We start from the raw sequence: 22,697 nt of genomic DNA on the forward strand, positions 1-22,697 counted from the left end.
TTTGTGTTTGTCAGTTTGTATTAATATTTGAAGTAACAAATAAAATAATGAATGAATTATAGCCTAGTTATAAGAACATTGAGGAATAAGGTGATAATCGTAGCAATGACTAGAGAGAAATAAGACTAGAACATTAAAAAGTGAATATTTACTCATGGCAAACCTGTTGCCTCGTGTTGATTTCAAATCTTTCAAAGTAAAAATGACTCATTGCCAATCTGATCTTCATTATTATATGAACTTTAGCATGTAGCACTACAGAAATAATACTTGAAGTATTTCTGACCAAATGCATTCATTGATGGTTCGTCAAAGTAAAATAATACTCAAGAAAAAGTTTTCTTGACGGCTCTGAACTCTGCAGGCCTTCAGGAGTTTGCTCTCTTAGCGCTTTGATACAATGGAAATAGACAGAACTATTTATTCTCTCATTGCAGCTGTTATGCCAATGAAATTTCTTGTCAGATTCAGAGCCATCACTTCTGAAGTGAGCTAAAGCGATCAGTTTAGTGCGTCTGTGTTTTTGCACAGTCCCTATAGACACTGCCAGCAAGTCTGTGTGAGTCCACAGATTTGTGCACACTGTTGTACTGGCTGAAACATGAATACGTAAAGTACTTTGTTGAGCATCTGCACACCCCATTCATTCTCATAATTGCTGTTGAAAAGGAGATTAGATGAAAGGATGTACTGTACAAAATCTATTAGAGCAATGAATTGTTTCCTGCACTCGGGTGGTTTGCATCTCATTGGAGATTAACTTTTCTTTATTTTACATGCAAAATATCATAATATTTTATCTATTACTTCTGCAGTGCAGACAAAAAATAGACAGAAGTACTTTTTTTTTTTAAGGAAGCATGTTATTTTTGTTTGCAGTACTGTTTAATGGATTAAAATGTAGTGGTTTTACAAAATCTATTTTTCAACTAAATTCCAGCAGTCCTTCTATACAAACAAAATCCCAAAATGTTATATCTGACCACTATTCTTTTTAGTCGAAAGACACTTCTCAGAGAAATCAAGAACAATAAATAAATTTTGAAATAATCCACACAGTATGTTATGTGCTCTTGTTAGCACACAGCAGTGAGCTCAGCCAGTGAAACGGCACAGCACTGCGCTGACAGATTAATTTTCTCAAGCTAAACTCCACTTCCAAGGTCCAGTGGGCTCTGAAATATATACGTTAAAAATACTGTTTAAAGATGACATGCATCAATGTTGTTTTGTCCATGTAAGTTGTTCTGATTTGTACACCTGATGATCTTTTTTTCTGACTTTTTGATCCTCCAAAGAAGCTTTCCGGGCTGAACACTTTTTACCAAATTAGCAAAGATTGGCCATCTTGTACCAAACATTATCTTTGAGAATTTGTATGCCTGAAACCATATATTTTGCCTTCTCTGTTTTTAGAAGACACTAAATCCAACTATACCTTTCTTGTTTCAGGAGTAGCATATATATTTCTTTTATATTCAGAGGGTTATGTGTTTTTCCTTGCAGACTACCGTGATGCACTTGAGCATTTCTTATAATTGTTCTGTGCTTGGGGTTAAATATTTTATGTATACTAAAACAATCTTCTCTTAAACATTTGACTTTTTCAGGATTGTTGGCCCATTCCTCCTTACAGAAGTAATGTAACTGAATCATGTTTCTCTATGAGATTGAGATTTGGACTTTGGTGTCTACTCTAAATAATTTACGTTGCTGTTCTTGTGCCACACAAGTATATCCACAGCTAATGTTCATCTGGAAGATCTTCTATCAACTAACCTTTAACTTCCTTACACTTTCTTTAACTTAGGTTTTGAGATATTGCTTTAATATTTCCACACAATGTTATTTAATTATATTGCCATTTATTATGTTAAATGGCCCCTTTTGCAGAAAAATAACACCCACACAACATAATACCACTTAAAATGTTAGTTTCATCAAACCGTAAAGTATTCCTCCTCAAATTAGGGTCTTACTGTAATTTCTCTTTTTATGTTTTTTGGAGAAATGGCTTCTTTTCTTTGAATGACCTTTCAATGTTGGTACATGATCTGTGGATAATGACTGTAGATAATTTTCTGCCAGCAAGAAAATTGCTTAATTTTTATACAAGTTGCTTAATTTTTCATCTGTCCCAGACATAATATGTACATTTTTAAATGAAAAGGAAGTAATAAAAAGTTTGAAAGAAATCCTTATTCTAGAATTCAGGTAATGGAAATAGTTTTGTTAATCCTAACTAACCTAATACAAGAAGTCTAATTTAATTTTAGACAATGGGAAAAATACTTTATAAATATGGTCTGTATTTGGTTTTAACTGTAGTTTTGTACAAGTTGAACTAAATGTCAAATGTTTCTCAGTTTTATAGATAAATACAGACGACCCTCTGAATTGCCAATAACAATTCTGGTTAAAACTATGTTATTGTCCAGCCTGTTTGAAGGTTTAAACCCCCTTCATTTTTCTCCATCCAGACTATCAGAAAGTCACTTGACAAATACGAACATATATTCACAACTGCAACAGAATCAGTGCAAGTGCTACTCCAGTGTTAGAGCAATTACCCAATGACAACATTACTTGATACCAAACATCTAAATGTCTTTACAACAGTTAAGTTACATATTAGATTGGAATCTCTGTTGAGGTTGATTTACAAATAGTTATGTGATATCCTAATTTACTTTATTGAGTTTAAATTAACTTCATATCTTTGGTAGATTACTCAGGGACACAGAATGAATGAAAGATGTTTAATTACAATTGAAAATATGTGACTGAATTACAGCAGGAGGGTCAGAATCCGTTTCGGAGCAGCATCTGTGGAGAACATAGGAAGATTTTAACGGAAAGAAAAAATAGGAGAGACATTTTTGCTCTTGCAAATTCTGGTGGTGGGTTTGGTTCATAATGAGAGAATGATCCCGGTGCTGGTCGGTGGAGGGAGGGGCTGCGGGGATGTTTGAGCTTTTTTTGAGGAAAGCAACACTGAGCTTTCCAGACTGACAAGAAAAGTTGAGAGCAAAGCTGCTAAGTATGACCGAGTAACAAGTCATACGGAAACTAAGAAAGCACAGAGCTAGATGAGACGACTGCGGTTAGATGTGAGAGAATCATGACAGTGAAAATATACATACCAAAAAACATACTAAAAAGTTTTTGGAAAAAAAACAGAAAATAATGTAACAAGCAGTCTGTGTCCAAATAGTTTTGTAATGTTCTAATTACTACTAGCTCTACTGCAGTAAAACTAATGGTCTTTTTTTTTCTTCGATGGTGTGCAATGACATGAAGGCTTACACAAAAATCAAAAGAGCAAGAGGTGCCTGACTCCTCTGTGTCATGGAGTTCTAGTTGTAGTAGAGCCTAGTTAGATGGTTAGTGTGCAAACCTTTAACCGCTCAAAGGATTTCATCAGACAACAAACTGATAGCAAGCTCATTTTTCTCAATGTGCTGCTTCTGTCATCCCATTGAGGTGTGGAATGCTAAGACATATTACAGAATGTTGTACGTAGGAGTGCAATATAGGTTAAATAGACCATTTAAATCCACTTACGTTTCTCAAATGTATGTTTACTTAAAATTATTAAGCTACTTTTGGTATAGCAAAAATCCTAGCAGCCTCCTGTGGCGGTTTTTCCCATCCTAGATGCAACAACTAAAAGGGAGATAAAATGTTTGCACAATTAAAAAAAATTATAAACATACTTTAAAAAGCCCATGTTTATAACATTAGAATACTCATGTTTGGTAAATTAAACTATCTTCAGGTGGAAGATAATAGGTTCAATTCCTAGTCATACTTTGTTTTTAAGTATGACTGGTGCTCTCCGTCCTTTCTAAAGCACATTATACACATGCACTTACAGGTTCAACCATTAATACTTCAAATTGGAAAAACAGAGGGCAAGATTTTGTTCTGTGCAACCACATAATGCAGTGCAATGCTCATTTAACACCGTTTCTCTTCTTTGCAGCTCCCCCAATGATCCGGCTGTCAGTCGACGACACGGTGGTGGTAGATCCTGGGCAAGATGTGGTCATAACCTGTGAGGTGACTGCAGGTTTACCCTCACCCACGGTGACGTGGTCCCGCTATCCCGGAGCCCTCCCACTCAGTGCCCAGGTTCGGGGTCCGACGCTGTTCTTACGTGCAGTCACTCCAGCGGATGCAGGTTTCTACAACTGCTCGGCGACCAACAACGTGGGGAACCCCGCTCGCAAGAACGTCAATCTTACTGTCAGGAGTGAGTGAATTTATTTTGTTCTCCTGGTAATATATAGAGACAATGTTTAGTGAATTTATTGCAGTATTTTGGGGCATCAGAGTTTATAACATTAGATGTTCACTAATGCATTTACAGCATGCAGAAAATATTTAATTAAAAACTGAACTTGAGGTATTGCTATTGAAAACCCTGGCAGAAGGCTTCAAATACAGCTTTGTCTGATAGTTTTTGGAAAAATCTCTAGACGAAAGAGAACAAGGTCATTTAACAATAATTACTCAGATTTTAATATTTACTCAAGGGTTGTTCACTATGTTTTTATTATCCTCTTAGTCCGGTTCATGGCTGCAGTAGCTAAAGCCAATTAAACTAGTTCACAGGCATGAAGCCGGATTCACCATACAGGACAGCTCTCCATCCATCCTAAGGCCAAACAGAAAAAGAACCAAAATTTTCAAAGAAAATTTTATCCAATATTATTCCGAATTTTATTCAAATGTAGGTTATGCAATTTTTACAATATTATTTTTGAAAAAAAAAAAAAAACTTGTCAGAAAAAAAACACTAATTATTGCTGTGACCAAAACAGATGAGATAAAATGTATCTATAAAAAAGTCTTTACCCCTTTCTAACCAAAGCCAGTGTGATTCAAATAACACACCGGCTTTGTGTTGGCATAATAACATTATGCCAAATCTGGCATTGTTATGCACAGAGCCAAATTTGGTAAAGTGTCATACTTGGCCCAAAGTTTTGGTACCCTGTCCATACAGGTTTCCTTTTGACATTTCGGCCTTCTTTTCCAGAATCTGGAGTTTATTTTTAAAAATCAACTTGGTATTCTTTCATTCTAAAATGTTTCTCACGAACATGCCGTCATTTCCACAAATGTCTTCCTCCATAAAAAAACGAACCAAAACTTTCTAATAACAATTTCAGTCCTGTATGTGGCAGTGCAGCACAGAAACTGGAACATATCAAAACCAAAGAAGCTTAAAACTTGCTGCATTAGAGCTGAGGGTGTTGCGTCGTCGCTCTCAAGTAGCGCATAATAATAGTTCCCTTTGTGAAAATTCAAGGAATTAAATAGACTTTAATTTAGGTATTAATTTTTACTTTTTGAAACTGATTACTTTTTTAAATTTCTGGGAAATGTTATTGCAGCATGAGTTATTATACAATATTTAACATAAATCTTTTCGGTTTGCTTCACAATACTACTAGCTCCCCTCCTACTAATACCAATGATAACCTAAAGCGGGAAAAGTTTCTTTCACTGAGGATAAAAAACTACCTTTCCAGTCACTGACAGTAATTTGGGACTGTATTAATGGGAAAGTCTGTGTGTGCTGTAAGCAGTTAATCCATCATTACATTGAGCTGATGTGGATCTTGTCAGAGTGGGCGGGTTAAGTATTGCTCTTTTTGTAATTTCCCTGTCATTAAAGCAGAAACCTTCCATTCTTCCTAGCCTCTGGCTATTTTTGGCGCCTTTAATCATCTTTATTCACTCCAATTAGTTAGACTGGAGTGGAAGCAATTAGTGACAGTCTCTTCTGTTAGTTAACACTGTGGAGAACGTATGCCAAATACGCTTCTCCTGTTAGTCTAATGGGCCTGAACGCGTCTTTACACCAGCGCAGGTGGAAAGACGATTAGAGGCAGATGCATTTAAAGTTGTGGAAGCGCAAAAGAAGTCGGTAGGTGACACCTGCACATACATGTGCACATACGTGTGTTTCCATGAGTTCAGCTCTCATTCAAACCTCAAATTGCATCTTAGCTTTGAGCAAACATTATAATGAAGCAATTTTTGTCCATATGATAAAGAGGAGACCATGCAATATTACTGTGTAAATGTAAATGCACAACATCCATAAACCACTCAAGCAGATAAACAGACCATTCACACGAAGCTGATAATTACATGTAAACCATTCGGTCACTGTCTTGCAGCAGTCTCTGTATTTCATGAAGTCTCTTCTCCAGTCTTGCCGTTTAGTAGGGAAACAGAGAGCTGTTTTGCATTCAACATGGAAATCAGTTGGGGAAAATGCAGCCTTTGAAACTGAAAATTAAATGTGACAGTGTGAAAGTTACTCTTTGTCCTTGATTTGGTTTCCCCCCCACCTTCTTTTTATATCCCTGTTATTTTATTCTGAATCCCGGCTCCTTTTTTTTTTCCTTGCAATCTTTAACAATTTGCCTCTTCCTCTTTTTTTCCATTCTTTTGTCTCCCATTTCTTTTATTCCCCTGGGTTTTTTTTATTTATTATTATTTTTTATCACCATGCTCCCTCCTTATGTATGACCAGGCTATCTCCCTCATTGACACACAGTCTTTCTGGTGTATTTTTATAATTTGTCCTTGTAAAACTCTATTGCCTTTTAGCAGGCAGTTTTATTTGTAAGTACATTTTCCAGTATTTTACCCTCTAACCAAGTGACTGCAAAAGTATTTATACCCTTGACAATTTTTAAATTTTTACAATTTTCAACCACACATTTTAAAGTATCTCTTTCTGATTTCTGTGACAGATAGAGAGCAGATGGATGAAGCTGAATCCTGAGTAAAACTTATAGAAAACCAGGGTGTTGTAATTGAGTTGTTTACATCAAAGCATGTGAATGTGTAAAAATAGTTCTGTGAAAGTCCAGACATAAATTAAATTGAAAATGTGAAACTGACAAATGGTCCACATTTAGTCTAACTGTGGTTATGACATTTTGCAAAAAATGGGACAAAATTTCAGTCTCCAAATGCCAAAAGCTGGTGGAGACATATCTCAAAAGACTTGCTGCAGTAATTGCAGTAGGAGGTTTTTCGACTTACAGGGTCTGGATATAAATACACACCAGACTTTGCAAAAATTTTTAAAAGTAGGAATTGGAAGCACATCTCATGTTGTGCTAAAGGCATGCATCATCAAAATACTAAAAAGTCATTCGGTATAGCTACTTTGCAAGCACTGCAAGTTGTCTGTATTTACTTTATTGCCATTTTTTTCTGTGCAGTGTTCTAGGACCAATATGTATTAGTAAGAGGTCTAATGTCACTCTATGTTTATAATATCTAAATTAGACAGTATTTAAAACATGGAACATGGGACAGCAGTCTCTAAAGTGTTCATGTTAATGCTTTTAGTCTGTACACTGTCAGTGCTTTAAGCCAAAGTCAAATTCCTTGTTTGTGCACACAATCTTGGCCACACAGTGTCAGTAAATTCTGATTATGATCCTTTTAAATGAGTTCAAAGCTTACGAACCACTGTGCAAACCACAGGAAGAGATGCCTTCTTCTTAGCAGCTGCAGTCTGTCTAGTTTGTAGAATAATAGGAAGAGGAATAAAAGCTATGGGCTGATAACATTTAAAACAAGTGCTCTACATCTATAAAGTTCAGACTTAATACTGCGTATAAGTGATAGTTACCTATATTTATGATAGTAAATGCATGCTCCTTAAGCTGTTTTTTAAAATAAATGACTAGGAACAGTAATTGGTCAAAACAATCATTAATTCCTCACATTAAGAGATAAAATTCCAACAAGAAAACAATGTTAGTATCGTGAGTTTTCTTAAGCAGAGGGTTAGAAAACTTTATTAAGCATGTATCGTAAAAAGATGATCGTTGGATAATTCTCTTTGCAACACCCTGTGCGGTAATACATCTTAATCATTCTTCTGTCCTTTTCTTAATGTTGTTACTGCAACTCACAGCAATGAGCAACCTGACTTTCCAAATCACACCGGACTCTAACAAGGACAGTGAGACCATCCAAATGGGTCGGGACCTGAAACTGTCATGCCATGTTGACGCCACTCCACAGGACAAAGTCAACTACACCTGGTACAAAAACGGTGTCGCCGTCTTCAACTCGGAAAGCTTGATATTACTGCGCAGTGACCCTGACATGGCGCCCGGCACAAGTAGCTTGGAGATTGTAGACATGAAGTTCAGAGACCTGGCTATGTACAGCTGTGTGGCAAACTTCCCAGGCAGCAGGGTGCCAGAGCTGCGTGTGGATGTCAACATCTCCCAAAACAGTGGTAAGATTTTAATTTCTCTGTTTCTATTTCACATTTCTGGGAGACTGGGTCAGACTGTGAAAAAACCTTTTGCTGCTGTTATTTTCGGACATAACTAATTAGCACTAAGGAAATTCAAACAAGGAGCTCTCAACAAAATTTATTTAGACTGACCTTTAGACTGATAAACTGAACAGAGAGAGCACTGCATTAATCAGCCAAAAAATAGAGGAAAAAAAGTTTTTGTTTTTTTTCCAAATTTTATATATATATTCAGTTGAGGTTAAAAAAAATGTATGGCTTTTTTTCAAAAATTTCCCAAGTGCTGTTAAACAGAGTAATGATTTTTTTTAAATACAGCTTTTCCAGATATCCTTTTGAATGCTTGCATTAATTTGCTTTGTACACAGAAAACAAATTATTTCAGAAAAACCAAAAACTGCCAGGGTTAAAATTATTAGCTGGTTGGTGCTAATAGTCAGTTGTGTATCCTTTTTGCTGGACAACAGCATGCAGTCATTTATTGTAGTTTGCAACAAATCTTTGGGAAATCTGAGGAATCTCAGTTTTGCTGCTGATTGCATGAGGTTTCCTTTCAAAATCCTTACACCCTTTATTCATCATTCCTTCAACCTTGACGAGATTAAAAGTCACAGAACCCCTGAAGCATCTCCCCAGCACGATACTCCTAGCACCATGTTTAGCATTTGTTTTTATTTATTTATTTTTTTTGTTTTTTTATTATTATTTTTTTATGTTTAGCATTTGTTCATACCTGAGATTTGTTATAGGATATCTGCCATTGTAATGTTTAGGGAAATTAGTGTGGCCTGCTGTTGCCTATCCGCCATTGTGCATCATTGCTAAGCAATAATTATTTATTTTATGTACCTTTCCAGTGTTGTTCACCATTGGTGGCTTGTGTGTTATTACCTTACCACTGGGAATTCACTGTAGCTGGTTTAGAACAGCCCGTCTATTCATCTGGCTTCTATCCTTAGTGTATCTCTTTAGTTGGACAGCCAGAGCTCTGAGTCTTTGGTAAATTTCCAGGGCCTCATGCATGGGCAACTGCTTCTATCTCTGAGACGCCCCCTTCTGGAGTTCTGACAATTGGCTTTCTTCTTTCCTTGTTACCTCGATTTTGGCTTCTATACTTCTAATCCTTGTGGGTATTGTCCATTTTGGTCTCTCTTAACTTTACCATTACTAAGCATCTCTCATTGTTGCTGTTATTACAGTATCTCTGCTTGCTGGTTTCTATAGTCACTGTGCTTTGTCTATGAGAACCTCGGTGTTGGTGTCGTGGTTGACAGGCTCTCAGAAAACCCATAATCATGCATCAAATCTTGCATCATTTGGGTTTGGTACCCAATCTGACTTTGTGTTCTTGCTACCTTTTGCTGTAGCCTTAATGTGTTGTATCTCCTGGAACTCTAATTGTGAAACCATTTGTGTATGTTGGAACACTGAGCTACTAGATTTCTCATTAGTTAGTTTAGACTGTGAGTTTTGAAGCATCAAGGTTTACCACAGTCTTTTTGTTTAGCCCTGTTGCCTAGGGTTACTGGAGTAGTAGCATTTCAATAGCGTATTATTCTTTTCCCGTGTCCATTGCCGACGTGTCCCAGCAGCTCATTTCTCATCAAAGTGCCATGATTGTGTGACACTGGGTTGGGCAACATCTGACAGTATGGTTCTTGGTGTATCTGCTCTCCTGGTATGATGTATTGCCCACTATATACTACCATGATATATATATATATATATATATATATATATATATATATATATATATATATATATATATATATATATATATATAATATAAATATATACACGTATTATATGTTTCAAATTATTTTCTCAGTTTTCTGTCTTTGAATATCCAGTCCTCTGATGCATTTTGCTGGATAACAGCACTACTTGGTAAAAACAAAATGTGGTTAAATCTGTTTCTGTATTTTCATGTTAAGCCTTGTTATAGGGACTAAAACTGTTTTATTATTAGTTAGTTTTTTTTTGTCAGCTCAGTGTAAGTTTTAACCAAATACATAGTCATCTATCTGTTATTCCAGGTTTACCTCAGTATGCAGCATTTAATGTTTAAGTCATGTCTGCCTCCTGAATATTTCATGCAGTCACGTAGCTTTTCTTCCCATTGTTTTCCTTTTGCAGTAATTCATCATGATCCAATGATTAAGGAAGCGAAAGGGAATAAATCTCTGCATAAACTTACGTCAAGCTTTTTCTTTTTTTAAAATTTGCCTACAACATTATTACTTGAGTTAAAAGCAAAAGAATACATACATAAATAAACTTTCTATATTGTTTTCCTTCAGATGTTTTTTATAAAATTGCCTTTTCCTTTCCTCCAGTCACTCCTCCGATGCTGTCAGTTCCAACAGGAGGTCAGATTGTAAGTGTGCGTGAAGGAGGGTACACCGAGTTAGTTTGCCTGGTCGATGGCAAACCCCGTCCTCCAATTCTGTGGTCACGGACAGAGAAGGATTTGCTAATGCCTTCGGGGAAACCCACAGTGGAGACACCCGACGGCCGCTTGAGGCTAAAGAACGTCAGCCGTGACATGATGGGGGTGTATCGATGTCAGACAGCTTCATACAACGGCCTTAACATCAAGCGCAGAGAGGCACAGGTCCAACTGAATGTGCAATGTAAGTGTGGACCAGATTATTTTCACCTGAGAACTCTACACACAACACCTTACAACTGTCTGGAAAAGCATGTGGTGACAATCACACACTTTGACAATAACACATCTGAGTTTACATCTTATATATAAACAAGCGTGTGGTTTATTTAAAAAAAGCACAGATGACCAAAGTTAGTTACGGTAAGTCAGAATCTCTATTGTAATTGTATAAAGAAGTATGCAAAAAATGTGTGTGTGGGTGTATGTGTAGTTAGTTAAATTAATTAATTAATAAATAAGGCAGTCAAAATAGAGAAGACTTTGAAAGAATGTAAGTTTTCCAAAGAATAAACATAAACACCCTTACTCATATGTGAACTGTTAAAGACAAATAGTGTCACTTTGAAAGAAGGAACTAAGAGAAAAGCGTTTGCTCCAACTATAAATAAAACCAACTGGTTGGACAACAATCATAATATCTACTGCAGTACAGAAAACAACATTATGGAACAACTGATGAAATTATGATTGACTTCTTTCTTCTTTTACTTTTTATTTTACTTCTTGTCTAAAATCATGCTGGTTAGACTTTCCCTATTTTGTCTACATTTTCTGTTTCACAAATGTATAGAATATTGTTTTTATAATCGTTTGGTAGTTTTTCAATCAATCAATCAATCAATCAATCAATCAATCAATCAATCAATCAATCAACTCCCTGCAAATCAGTAAATAGTTTTAGTCCTTAATGTTATTTAACTACATGTAGAGGTGCATCTCGGTATAAAATGTAATTTATTTCTTTAATTCAATTCAATAATTGAAGCTCCTCTATCGAATTGATTCATTACACCCAGGGTATTAGTTTTCAAATGTTTTATTTTGGTAATTTGAAGCTATTGAAACACAAAATTCAGCCTCTCATAAGATAAGGTTCAATAAAAATCATCTTTAAGGCACAAATGATTTATTGAAAAGTACTTCTGTCTATTTGCTGTACCAGATCTCCACTCAACACTCGGATACGATTTATTTTGCTTTTATTAATGCAACATGATGTGGAGGTAAAGAGTCTGTGAGTCAGGTTTCTTTAATACTATTGGGCCTGGTGTCTCGCATCTACCACTGAAACCACTAAAATACTGAGAAAATATAGTCTTGTCAGATAAGGCCAAAGCTGAATTCTCTTAATCTCATTGCAAATAAAATGTTTCTGAAAAATTGCTGAAAATCTTTCCAAAAATCAGACGTCAAATAATCAAAGGATGAACTGATAAATTGAGAAATTTTTGAGGTGAACCTTTAAATGTTGTGAGTGTTAATTTCCCAAATATGCAACCAAGGAAACTCCTAATAGGTTTCAGAGACTGTGACTCGAACTTGTTTTAAATTGTAAATCTGTGAGCGCAGCCGTGACTCAGGGTTTAAGTGAGAGACACTTGTATGAAGAGGTATCAGTCCTCTACACGGCCATCATGAGTTCAAGTCCCAACCTGTTGACTTTTGCCACATGTTTTCCTCCTGTCTAACAACCCACTTTCCTATCACTTCACTATCAAATAAAGGCCACTAGGGCCTAAATAATCTTTAAAAAATTTAAATCTGTAAATAAGAAGAGAAGATCCAAGCACATAGAAAGAACCTCTACTAGATGTGGAGACGATTTGTAATGAAGTTAAAATCACACCTGGCTTCTCCATACAGGAAACGTCTGGAAATTGTCATCACTAAAAAACGCTTTTCCCAAAAAATGTTTGATAAGTTTGTTCATTCCTGGTGTCATTTAATTTCCTTACACATAACTTAATTTCTGGCCTAGTTTGCTTTGATGTCTTTGTGTCCAGCACTCACTTTATCCACCTAATATAAAGGCACAAATTAATGCATTCTCTCCTTTTCTATTCTCTGCACAAAGTATTTAGAAAGCTTGCTAATGGTGGCAGGGTGCAGGGCCAACACTGTGAGCACTGCTGTCCTCACAGGGCCGACTCTGATTAATGGAGCAGGTGGCCACCCCACTTTGGACTGAGAAGAAGAAAAAAAAACAGAGCAAAGAGACAGATACATGAACTAGTCTAAGAGTGAGAGATATGGGGTTAAGAGAGAGGTTGTGAGAAGTAAGCTGGGAAAGTGGAGGAAAGCAAAAAAGGTTGGCAAATAGAAAACAACCTAAATAAGAACATCATTCTGTGGGTACAGCATTAAACATGCAGAAAACCAGATTTTTTTTTTTTTTTACTGTTGTTCTTCTGACCTATTTTATTCCAGGCCCTATCTAACACAAGTTTTCAGTTTAATTTTGTCTTTCTTTTCTCCCTTCATTTTTTGGGGTAGATCAATGTGAAGAACAGATGTCATCATTTTATGTGGCAGCTATAATTAAACAGATACGCTGCTTTTGCATGTCCTACTGCCGACTTTGTCTCGGGTCCTTTCTTTCCATTACCGCTCTTCGTTATTTTTCCTACAGCGGTGGATGTTCTTCCTCATTGCCATTCTCATCATCATCAATCAGCCAACTGTTGACCATGAGAGAAGCCCTCTCTCTGTCTTGCCATTCTCTTTCTGCATCCTGCATCCTCTCATTGGCTCAGCACCTCCCACACTCAATCACTGACTTTTTCACACCACACTCTCTCCGTCATTTGTCTTCCTCGTTGTTGTCTTTTTTTAAATAGCTCTTTCTCTCTTAACTCACAACACCTTATACACCGCAAACCTCCACCCCTCGCACACACACACCTACTCCACCCTTCCAGTTTTGTGTGAATGGGCTTGATCAGTGCTGCATTGCTGAATTGAAACCATTTTGTATTCAATAAGACAGATAGCAGTGGCGTGCTTACTTGGATTATAGCATTCTGACTATGAAACATTGAGGTGCAGTAGCGTCAGCCCCAAATGAGGAGGAACTGAATGCAAAAATGAGGCTTGAGAGAATTTGGAGAGTCAAGTACGAAAGAAATTTCCCATGAGCTTCAAAAGTGTAATGTACTGCCTGGAAACTTCTGTAATTGTTTCAGAAAATACATGAGACTAGGTAAAGGATTTTAATAATAATGACTTTTCTTCCAGAATCCAGAGGGAGTAGAATAATTTATAAACTGCTTGAACACAGGCTCTTTTTTTTTCTAATTCTAATACCAGTACTTCACAATTAGTTTGTTTCTCTGCACGTGTTTCTTTTTTCAGTTCTTAATATGTATCCCAAAAGCATAATTCGGCCTCTACTCCATTTTACCATGGGGATTGTTTGTTCAGTTTGATGTTTAGTGATTGGATTTTAAGCCAATATCAGATTTTCCAACACTTGATGTTTTCCACCAAGATTTTCAACTTAATTTTGATCTGGCCAGGTCATTGTTTGCTCTGTGGTCTTTACGCAAATGCTTGATTGTTTCTAGGATTAAATAACCCAGGGATTTGTAAAATGTGCTAATTTTAGAAGTTCCAAGGACATTTGGTTGGCAACATTAGATTTGCTAAATTACATTGATTATATGTCATTTTTCTACCACTTTATATGTACGTGATACATTGTATTCATCTATAACACAAAATCCCAAAGAAAACTTTTATAGTATTTATCTAAATTCTCAAGGGCTCATGGATATATGAAAAGTATGTGACAATAATTGTTAAATAACTAAAAAGGTCAGAAACTATGTTGATTTCACATCCACATGTAGAAAGTCTTGACCAAAAAGCAACAGGCAGCACAGAAACTGGGAAGGTAAATGCTGGGGTGGTTTCGCGTCTCCTTAGCATTCAGGTGCTCACTCGTGTTCCTCAGACTGAAGTGCAAGCACAGAATGATAAACTGGTTTCAAACAGGAATTTGGTCTGGCTGAGTTCACTGGTCTGCAGAGGAAGGACTAGAAATCTGACATTTTACTCCCTATAAGCAAGTGCAACTGTTATTCATTCCTACTTTCTTCCATGGGAAAAAAAAAGATTACATTTATATATTTGCTTGCAGGTCTGTCTTGGCTTTTTTTTTTCTTGTAGTTTAAAATATTTTGTTTCTTATATATTCTATTTATCTTAAGTTAAAAATAATTAACTAGAACACACCACCTCAGTTCTAAAATCCTTACACAGACTCCTTGTAGCTCAGAAAGTTAGTTTATAAATCATTGAACGGCTTACCACCAAAACACAAGAAAGATATGCTGTTGTTATATCAACCTTCCAGACTTCTCAGACCTTCTGGTTCTGATCTGTTCTGCTTCCCCAAAACCAGAACCAAACATGGAGAAGCAGCATTCAGCTTCTATGCGCCACAAATCTGGAAGAAACTTCCAGAAAACTGCAAAACGGTGGAAACAGAGTTCCTTTAAATCTAATCTAAAGTCAACCTGTTTAGATATTTTTTTGAACTGTAACAAATGAAACATTTACCAATATGTTAACTTTCCACAGAGATAGAGATGGGCAGGCCTTACAAATCGAAGTCCAAATGCATAAAAAATGTGTGGGCTGTTCCAGATTTCCTCCCCATTGACCTTTTCAACACAAGCCATGATCATAATTTGAAAACTGTCTGACTAACCATGAATTAAAATTCAAAGTCACAATATAGGTGTACTTCATTTAAACCCATCTAATCTGGGTAGTGCAGCCCTTAAAGGGGAGGAAAAGAATACAGGCCAGAGTAGAAATCTGAAAATTATGACAAGCAAATGTATCTAATCCCCGTCAATCTGACACCCCTGAATCCAACCAATTTTCTTCCGATAACTGTGGGTCAGTGAGAAAAGTGGTTCTCTTCCAATACAAACATTTTAGGTGTGACTCTTTGTCCTTGTTGTCAACTTTAGGTTTATGTGGTTGTAGTGTAAAAGCACTTAACAGTATCCTGTGTCTGTGTAGCATTTGATAATTATTCCAACTTGTTTAATCTTAGTATCAATGGAGCTTTTTTCTGCGGAGGTCTGAAAGGTTGGTTAGAGAACGTTAGTAGATAAATGGGAACCTGAAAACCACAGAATACGGTTCAAGGGAGGAAGTTGTGAAGAAGTTTAACGTAGTTTTAGTTTATGAAAAAATATTCATCAATCAAAAATGAAAATGATATGTCACAACTGAAAAACGCATAAGGCTGTCGTCAGATGAAATTATGACTGAATTGTAAAACAGTATGTTTGGTATAAAACTAACTCCTAACACCAGCGCAAATACCCAATCCCAACTTGAAACATGGTGTGCCAAACTGTGGGGATGTTATTCAGCAGGAACAGGGAGACCGGTGAGTGAATATGGGAAAAAGAATGAAAGAAAATGAAGAAAAGCTGCAGAAGACTGAAGATGAGAAAGGAGGTTTACCTTAAAGCAAAACAACGACCCTAAACATACAGTTAGAGCTATAATAGTATGGTTTATAACAACTCACACAAATAAGTTAAAATAGCAAAACAGCAGAAAACGCCACTTCCACAATCGGTAGCGAAGCAATAATCTATTTTAAATCAAATTAATATTCTCATTTGATACAAAACAAGATAAAAACATATTTTTCCTCTACTGCCTTTTCCATAATCCTTTTGTCTTTCTCCCGCCTGTTCTGTGTCTGTCTAAATTACACACATAACATAGATTAGAACATAATTACACTTCAGTGCGTGATAAACTTGATGCATAAGGGACAACTGTGATGCTACCTCACCTCTGGGGGCCTTAACACAAAATCTCATCACAGTTCATACAGCAGGAGCACTATTAGTGTCTTGTCTATCTACATGATTAGCCATGGGATGAACTAGCCCGGCTGTGATTTGTGGCAGAGCAATTTGGCTGTGTTGTGTCTCTGCTGACCCCAGGGCAACAGTAGCTAGTCAGTCATTAACTGCAGAGCCACACATCACTTCAGACAGGTTAATAACTACCGGCTAGGATTGGTTAGCAGCAGGGTTGGGATCGCACCTTGTAATGCTTGATCCCTTTGGCAACAGTAGTTTTTCTGTGGCGGATAATCTGTCAAAGCCTGTATTTCTGTGACAATCTGAAAAAAATAATGTTGCTGAAAACATGATGAAATAAATAAAATAGTGATTAGAATTCCCGAAAGCTGTGATAATGAATTATCATGTGTTGACTTTGCAGACCCTCCCATGCTGGACCCAGTCTTTCAGGATATGCGGTCCAGGAACTTTCAGACAGTGACCCTGAGATGCACTGTGCTACGGTCCAACCCTCCTCGCTTAACAGACATTCGATGGCTCCGCAACGGCGAGTTCATCCGAATGTCCATGCAGGACCTGAAGCAGACACCAGAGCTGAAGTTCAAGCTGGAACCCACTAGCAACGGGACGTACGAGTGCAGAGTCAGTAACAGTGCAGGGACGTCAACGTGCCGATTTAATGTCTCTGGTAAGGGAAAAAAGAGGCATTCTATTTATCATGTATCATCCATTTTCTATGTGGCTCATTTTTACACCTATCATTTTGCTTTACTTCCTGGCCCACAGCACAACCATACAATGCTGAGTTTTATTTTGATACACCAAACCCAGTGCGCATTCTGAAGGGAAATAATTACTCCTACACCCTGCAGTGGACACAAAGGGACCCACAGGCTACCGACCGCATCATTGGCTACTGGCTAAATGTTCGAAAGGTAAAGTACGTCTGCACAGACACCAGTAATAACACATAAACGGTTGTGTCAATACTCATATTGTTGTATATGATCTAGATAATAGTACTATGATTTGACATGCTCAAATGCTGACAATAGCTTAAAACAAGATCAAAGAGAGGCTCTATTAGGATCTAAATGGCTTGATGTAGAGTACTTGTGCAAATTTGTTGATAGAAAGGGGGGCAGAGCAGAGAGGGAAATAATCTAGATTAAGTAATCTCCAAATGGAGCGGTGCATAAGATACAAAGGTGCCCAGGAGTTGCAAAGAACAATGGAGAAACGTAGGCTAAGCATTCTGCAGGCAAAAGGAGACAAGAGTTCACTACAGGAAACCATGCAGTGCGATTGCTTTCTGATGTTCTTCTGAAACGCACACAGAGATTGTGAGAGAGCCTCTTGGGTAGGGAGGAACAGTAAAGTCAGAGAGCATAATGGAAGACAAACACTGGTCAGCCGTCCTAAGTTTGCAAAAGTGACCTTGAGTTGGAAAGTATCAGAGCTTCATTTTTTGTCATGGATTTTGCAGATTTAGTAAACAGGGGCTTTACAGGGTTTAACAGTGTCACACATTTGAAGTCCATCAATATACACCTGCTCTGAATAAATAAAACAACCAGTTTTCCTTGGTGTTTTCTTTTTTCGTAAGGTTCTTTAATTTTATATTTGTTTTGTGAAATTGCTATTTCTTTAGATCCGAACAATGTTGCAGTAAATTTGGAACTGAATAAGTGTAAAGAAGAATAAGGTAAAGAAATCAAAATGTTCCTACTTCAACTACAGTTAAACTAGATATTTATATTGTCTGTATAAAAAGACACAGGACCTTTTCTTCTTCTTCCTGTGACATCAGACTAAACTCTTCATGTTAGGATTAACTTTTTTTTCCCATCAAGTGAAAACCAGTTTAAGTTGAGAATTGTTTTTCTTTCCTCAAAGTGAGATATTCGCATACACTTACTTCATAGCATTGCAAACTTGGATCCAATGTTTTGGCCATCTTTCCACATTTCACAACACTTGAAGGGATTTTGGCCCATTCCTCCTGACAAAACGTATGTAATTGACACCTTTCTCACACACTTTCCATCTCTGCTCACAAATTATCTGTAGCTCTCTGCACTGCAAAAAGTCCCCTTTCAAAAACAAGAAAAAAAGTACAAAAATAGGGTATAATTTTCTTAAAATAAGAAAAATTATCTGCCAACAGAACAAGAAAAGTTATCTTGTCAAGATTTTCCAAAACAAGAAAAAATATCTAACCAAGATAATCCTACAAATATCTTAAAATTAGTATATTTGTACTTAAAACAAGCCAATTTTACTAATACAAATAGAATATATGAGATTTATTTTCTTAATACATAGAACATTTTTCTTAAAATAAGAAAATTTGATGAGTACTCTAAACATCGGCTTTGAATTTATTGACATTCATTAGGAAATTGTCTACAAAATGTCTTATTATTTTTGTATAAATAACTTTTTGCAATCCAAATTTATCTAAAACAGGAAAAGTTTGGATATAATGTAAGACAGTGAGATTTATTCATTCTGAGGATAGCAATCGTGTCAAAATAGTCAGATTGCATTTTATAAGATGCCTGACTTTTCTTTATCACAAAGGACTTTACTCCAATGTTCACAAAACAGTTCAGCACCTAACATCATAAAAAATGCTGCACTGGGTATTTGTTGCTGTTTTGATTTGAATGTTGCTTGGAAAGAGTTGAAATCTTCCAGTATCTTTCACGTTTCTACGTTTTACCGAAAGATTGATAGATGCAAGCTTTTTTACATGACCATAAAAGTGTTAAATTAGTTTTGTACACACAAATTGGACTGTAGTAGAATAGCTTTAATAAACAAATCAGTTTCTGCCCTCAGATATTAACCTGGACATCAACAAGAAGCATGTATTGATTTACTAATCCCAGATAAACTCTGATGCTGTACTTTTCACATTAGGGAAGAACCATGTAACTTGGAGATGTATAAAGATTTCTGTTCAGACTTATTTTGTTTTCTCCTCTGTTTTCTCTCTCTTCTGGGATTTCTTCTTGTTATCCACCATGATCTATTTTTCTGTTCTGTTATTACTACGCTAAGAAATTGACATACAGCCTTACATTTCATGGCACTTCACATTTCAACATCATTGCTTTCACATAGTGCATGATGTTGTCAGATGAACTTTGGCTTACTTAAATGTATTAATTAATGTATTTATTTGCTGCACTTTTTTTTTACATGAGTATAGAGCAACCAGAAAGAGGAAAAAAGGAAAGAGAGTGTGCAAGAAAGCAAGGGTGCAAAGTAGAGGGCTGCAATGCAAATTAAAGAAAAACATGAAATCTCACACGTCCTCTTGACTATTAAGTACACCAGTGGATCATTCAAATGTAATATCATCTCAGTTTCACAACCCATCTATTTCTACTTGTGTTTTTTTTTTGTTTTTTTTTACAGTTCATCCTTTTAACGCCTTGACAGTCTATCTTTTCAGAGCATAGAAAATTATGTAGAGTCCCAAGGGAGACATGCAAACTCTCAGGGAAATACATGAGGACAGGCTCAGTTCATGTTTCGCTGTACTGTTTGATCTGAAACATGGCTGCAATTTTTTTTTTTTCCATTTGCTTGTACTTGCATTTTAATTTTGTGTTTTTCTGATGTAAGCCTGTGTACATTTATTCAACTTTATCCATTCAGTTTGGAGTATGTAAATACTGTGTTTAATTGCCCGCCAGTGCATTTACCAATATCCATGTATATTCATGTGAGTCAGAGTCAGACTGCTTGTTATCTTACAGTGGGGGGATTTATCTGTGTAGGAATTAGCTGCGTTGACAGGCCGTACTTTTTCTATCAAGCAGACGATACACTCCATTTCTTTGCAGCATAATCTTCATCCAAAGTATCATTGGAAATTGATGTGTTTACCTCTTGGAAGTGATTGTTATACAATCATTTTAGTTTTATTTTCAATAGGACAGCCAAATAAACTAAACAATTTGTTCTTCATTACATATTTTTTTTCTAATGCTGTCAAAGGTCAGTAACACATTATATTAGGATACCCAAATTAATCAAATTAGTTACATTATTATTGTATTACCAAGATATTAACACTTTTAACCATTATAAATTACTTGTCGTAGCGCCTACTGAATTATCATTTCTGCAGTTTTTTTCAATTGTCTAATCAGCTAAAAATTTCTTAATAATAACGAGCATACAGTTAAAAAAAGATCCTGGTGAACTTGAATAAAGATTGCCCTAATAAAATAGCCCTAAATTGAAACTAGTTTTTTCTGACTTAAAGAAAATACATTACAATTTAGTATTCTTTCCCTTAGGTTGTGTCCAGCATTGTGACTCACAGTTGTCTAATATCCACATCCTAAATCGATATATAAAACAAAGGAAGAAAGGGAAAGCATTATAAAATCTGAAAGGCCGCATAGAAAGCAGTTTGTGCAATTCAAAGTAAAATCAGTGTGTTCAGTTAATGGAAAACACTCAACATTATAATCTGTCAAGCAAGGCTGTAAGCCTTTTGGTGTTTGATGCAGAGTAGGAGCATAGTCTAGTTTAACCAAGAACAGACTCACACAAAGGTTTTTTTTTTATTTGTGGTTCTCATTACAAAATTTTTGAAATTACTCCCAAATATTTGTACATAGATTATGTTGAAAAGAATGTCAACCATAAATCTAAATGAATTATTGTAGTCCTTTATCTGAAAGAAATATATCACCAGTGGAGTAGTCTCCCATATGTTTCAGACAACAAAATTGCAGTTTTGCTACTTTTTTTACTTCCTCCTGTTTATACAAGATTGTATCCCAGTTTATTTTAGAAGTCTATTTATGTTAAACATACATGTTTTCGTTTTAAATTAGCAAATGAAATTCATACAAACTAATTTTTTATGTTATAAGTCAATTTGGAAATTGTCCTAGTGCAATTAAATGTAATGTATGTCATTTATGGATACATTTTTAATCTAACATTTTAAAATGGACAAACCGCTGTCCCCGTTAACATATATATGACAGATTGAAAATATTAATGACGCATTACATATTTTGCATTGAATCAAATTTGTGAATAATTCGTGAAGATTTCCACTCTAACTGTGCAGGTAGAGCGTGCTTATAGATTCATGAGTGGCTCTATTAGGAGATGACATACAAACATCCATATTTTACACAGGATGTCAACTCTCTGAACTTTCCACATACACATGATATCACTTAAAGTCTCTCATTTGCTTAATTAGTGATGAAAGAGATCCATTAACAGATTAAAATTTAACCTCACACGTTTTGTCAGTCCAAGTCTCTTATATATCAGACTGTGCTTGTGTTTTATGGCGGCCTGTCTCCTCTTTCACACATTCTTTGTCTTGTTGTGTCTTTGATGACAATCTGATAAAGAAACAGCTACAAACACTTCCTGACTGAAATTCCTGGGAGCATCTGTTTCCAATGAAAACACACATACACACGCACACATCAAGGTGGTAATATAGACTTTATCATCTGACATCTTTCCATTTCAAAATATGTTTTGCATCTTTCTTATCCTGCTCTTTTTTCTTACATAAAATCTAGAGCCAAGCACACATCTATACATAGTGTCTTTTTTATCTTCACAAGAACCTTTCCCTAATCCTAATCCTAATTTAAACTTGATTCATACCTAAACCCTACCCTGAAAACAGCATTCATATATATATATATATATATATATATATATATATATATATATATATATATATATATATATATCTTTTTTTGCATTTCATCCTCAGTGTAAGAGCAGATAGGTCTGTCTTCAGAACATGGTCACTCACACATAAAGACTGTTTCTCTTTATTCTTAAAGCTCAAACATCTCAAAATTATCACCGTGTAATTTTTTATTACATCACCATACCTTTTCAGCTTTATTGCAGCAATTGACTAAACTAGCTGTGCAAAGCAACAAATGTCTCTGTATAGGCATTTCCTCTCAAAACAGATTTTTTTTATGCATTGTTGTATTAAAGAAAAACAAAAAATGCATTCCCCACAGAGTGAAATATTGTATGTGTTTACTACAGAGGTAGTAATGCTCCTGCAAGTAATGCTCCT

The 22,697-nt window shown here is 35.9% G+C and overlaps 1 protein-coding gene across 2 annotated transcripts in view; it reads left to right on the forward strand.

Annotated features, from left to right (window-relative positions):
• The window catches only part of mdga1 (MAM domain containing glycosylphosphatidylinositol anchor 1), a 176,014-nt gene that overhangs the window by 121,667 nt on the left and 31,650 nt on the right, over positions 1 to 22,697 (forward strand). For both annotated transcript variants that reach the window (XM_081605316.1, XM_081605317.1), the window contains exons 7-11: positions 3,986 to 4,255; positions 7,958 to 8,287; positions 10,645 to 10,941; positions 17,022 to 17,288; positions 17,387 to 17,535. In XM_081605316.1, the coding sequence (XP_081461442.1) occupies positions 3,986 to 4,255; positions 7,958 to 8,287; positions 10,645 to 10,941; positions 17,022 to 17,288; positions 17,387 to 17,535 (1,313 nt within the window). The remainder of the gene's footprint in view (positions 1 to 3,985; positions 4,256 to 7,957; positions 8,288 to 10,644; positions 10,942 to 17,021; positions 17,289 to 17,386; positions 17,536 to 22,697) is intronic.

Source organism: Poecilia reticulata, chromosome 3, assembly GCF_904066995.2.
Source record: "Poecilia reticulata chromosome 3, P_reticulata-male-v2, whole genome shotgun sequence".
In the NCBI taxonomy this organism is placed as follows: Eukaryota; Metazoa; Chordata; class Actinopteri; order Cyprinodontiformes; family Poeciliidae; genus Poecilia; species Poecilia reticulata.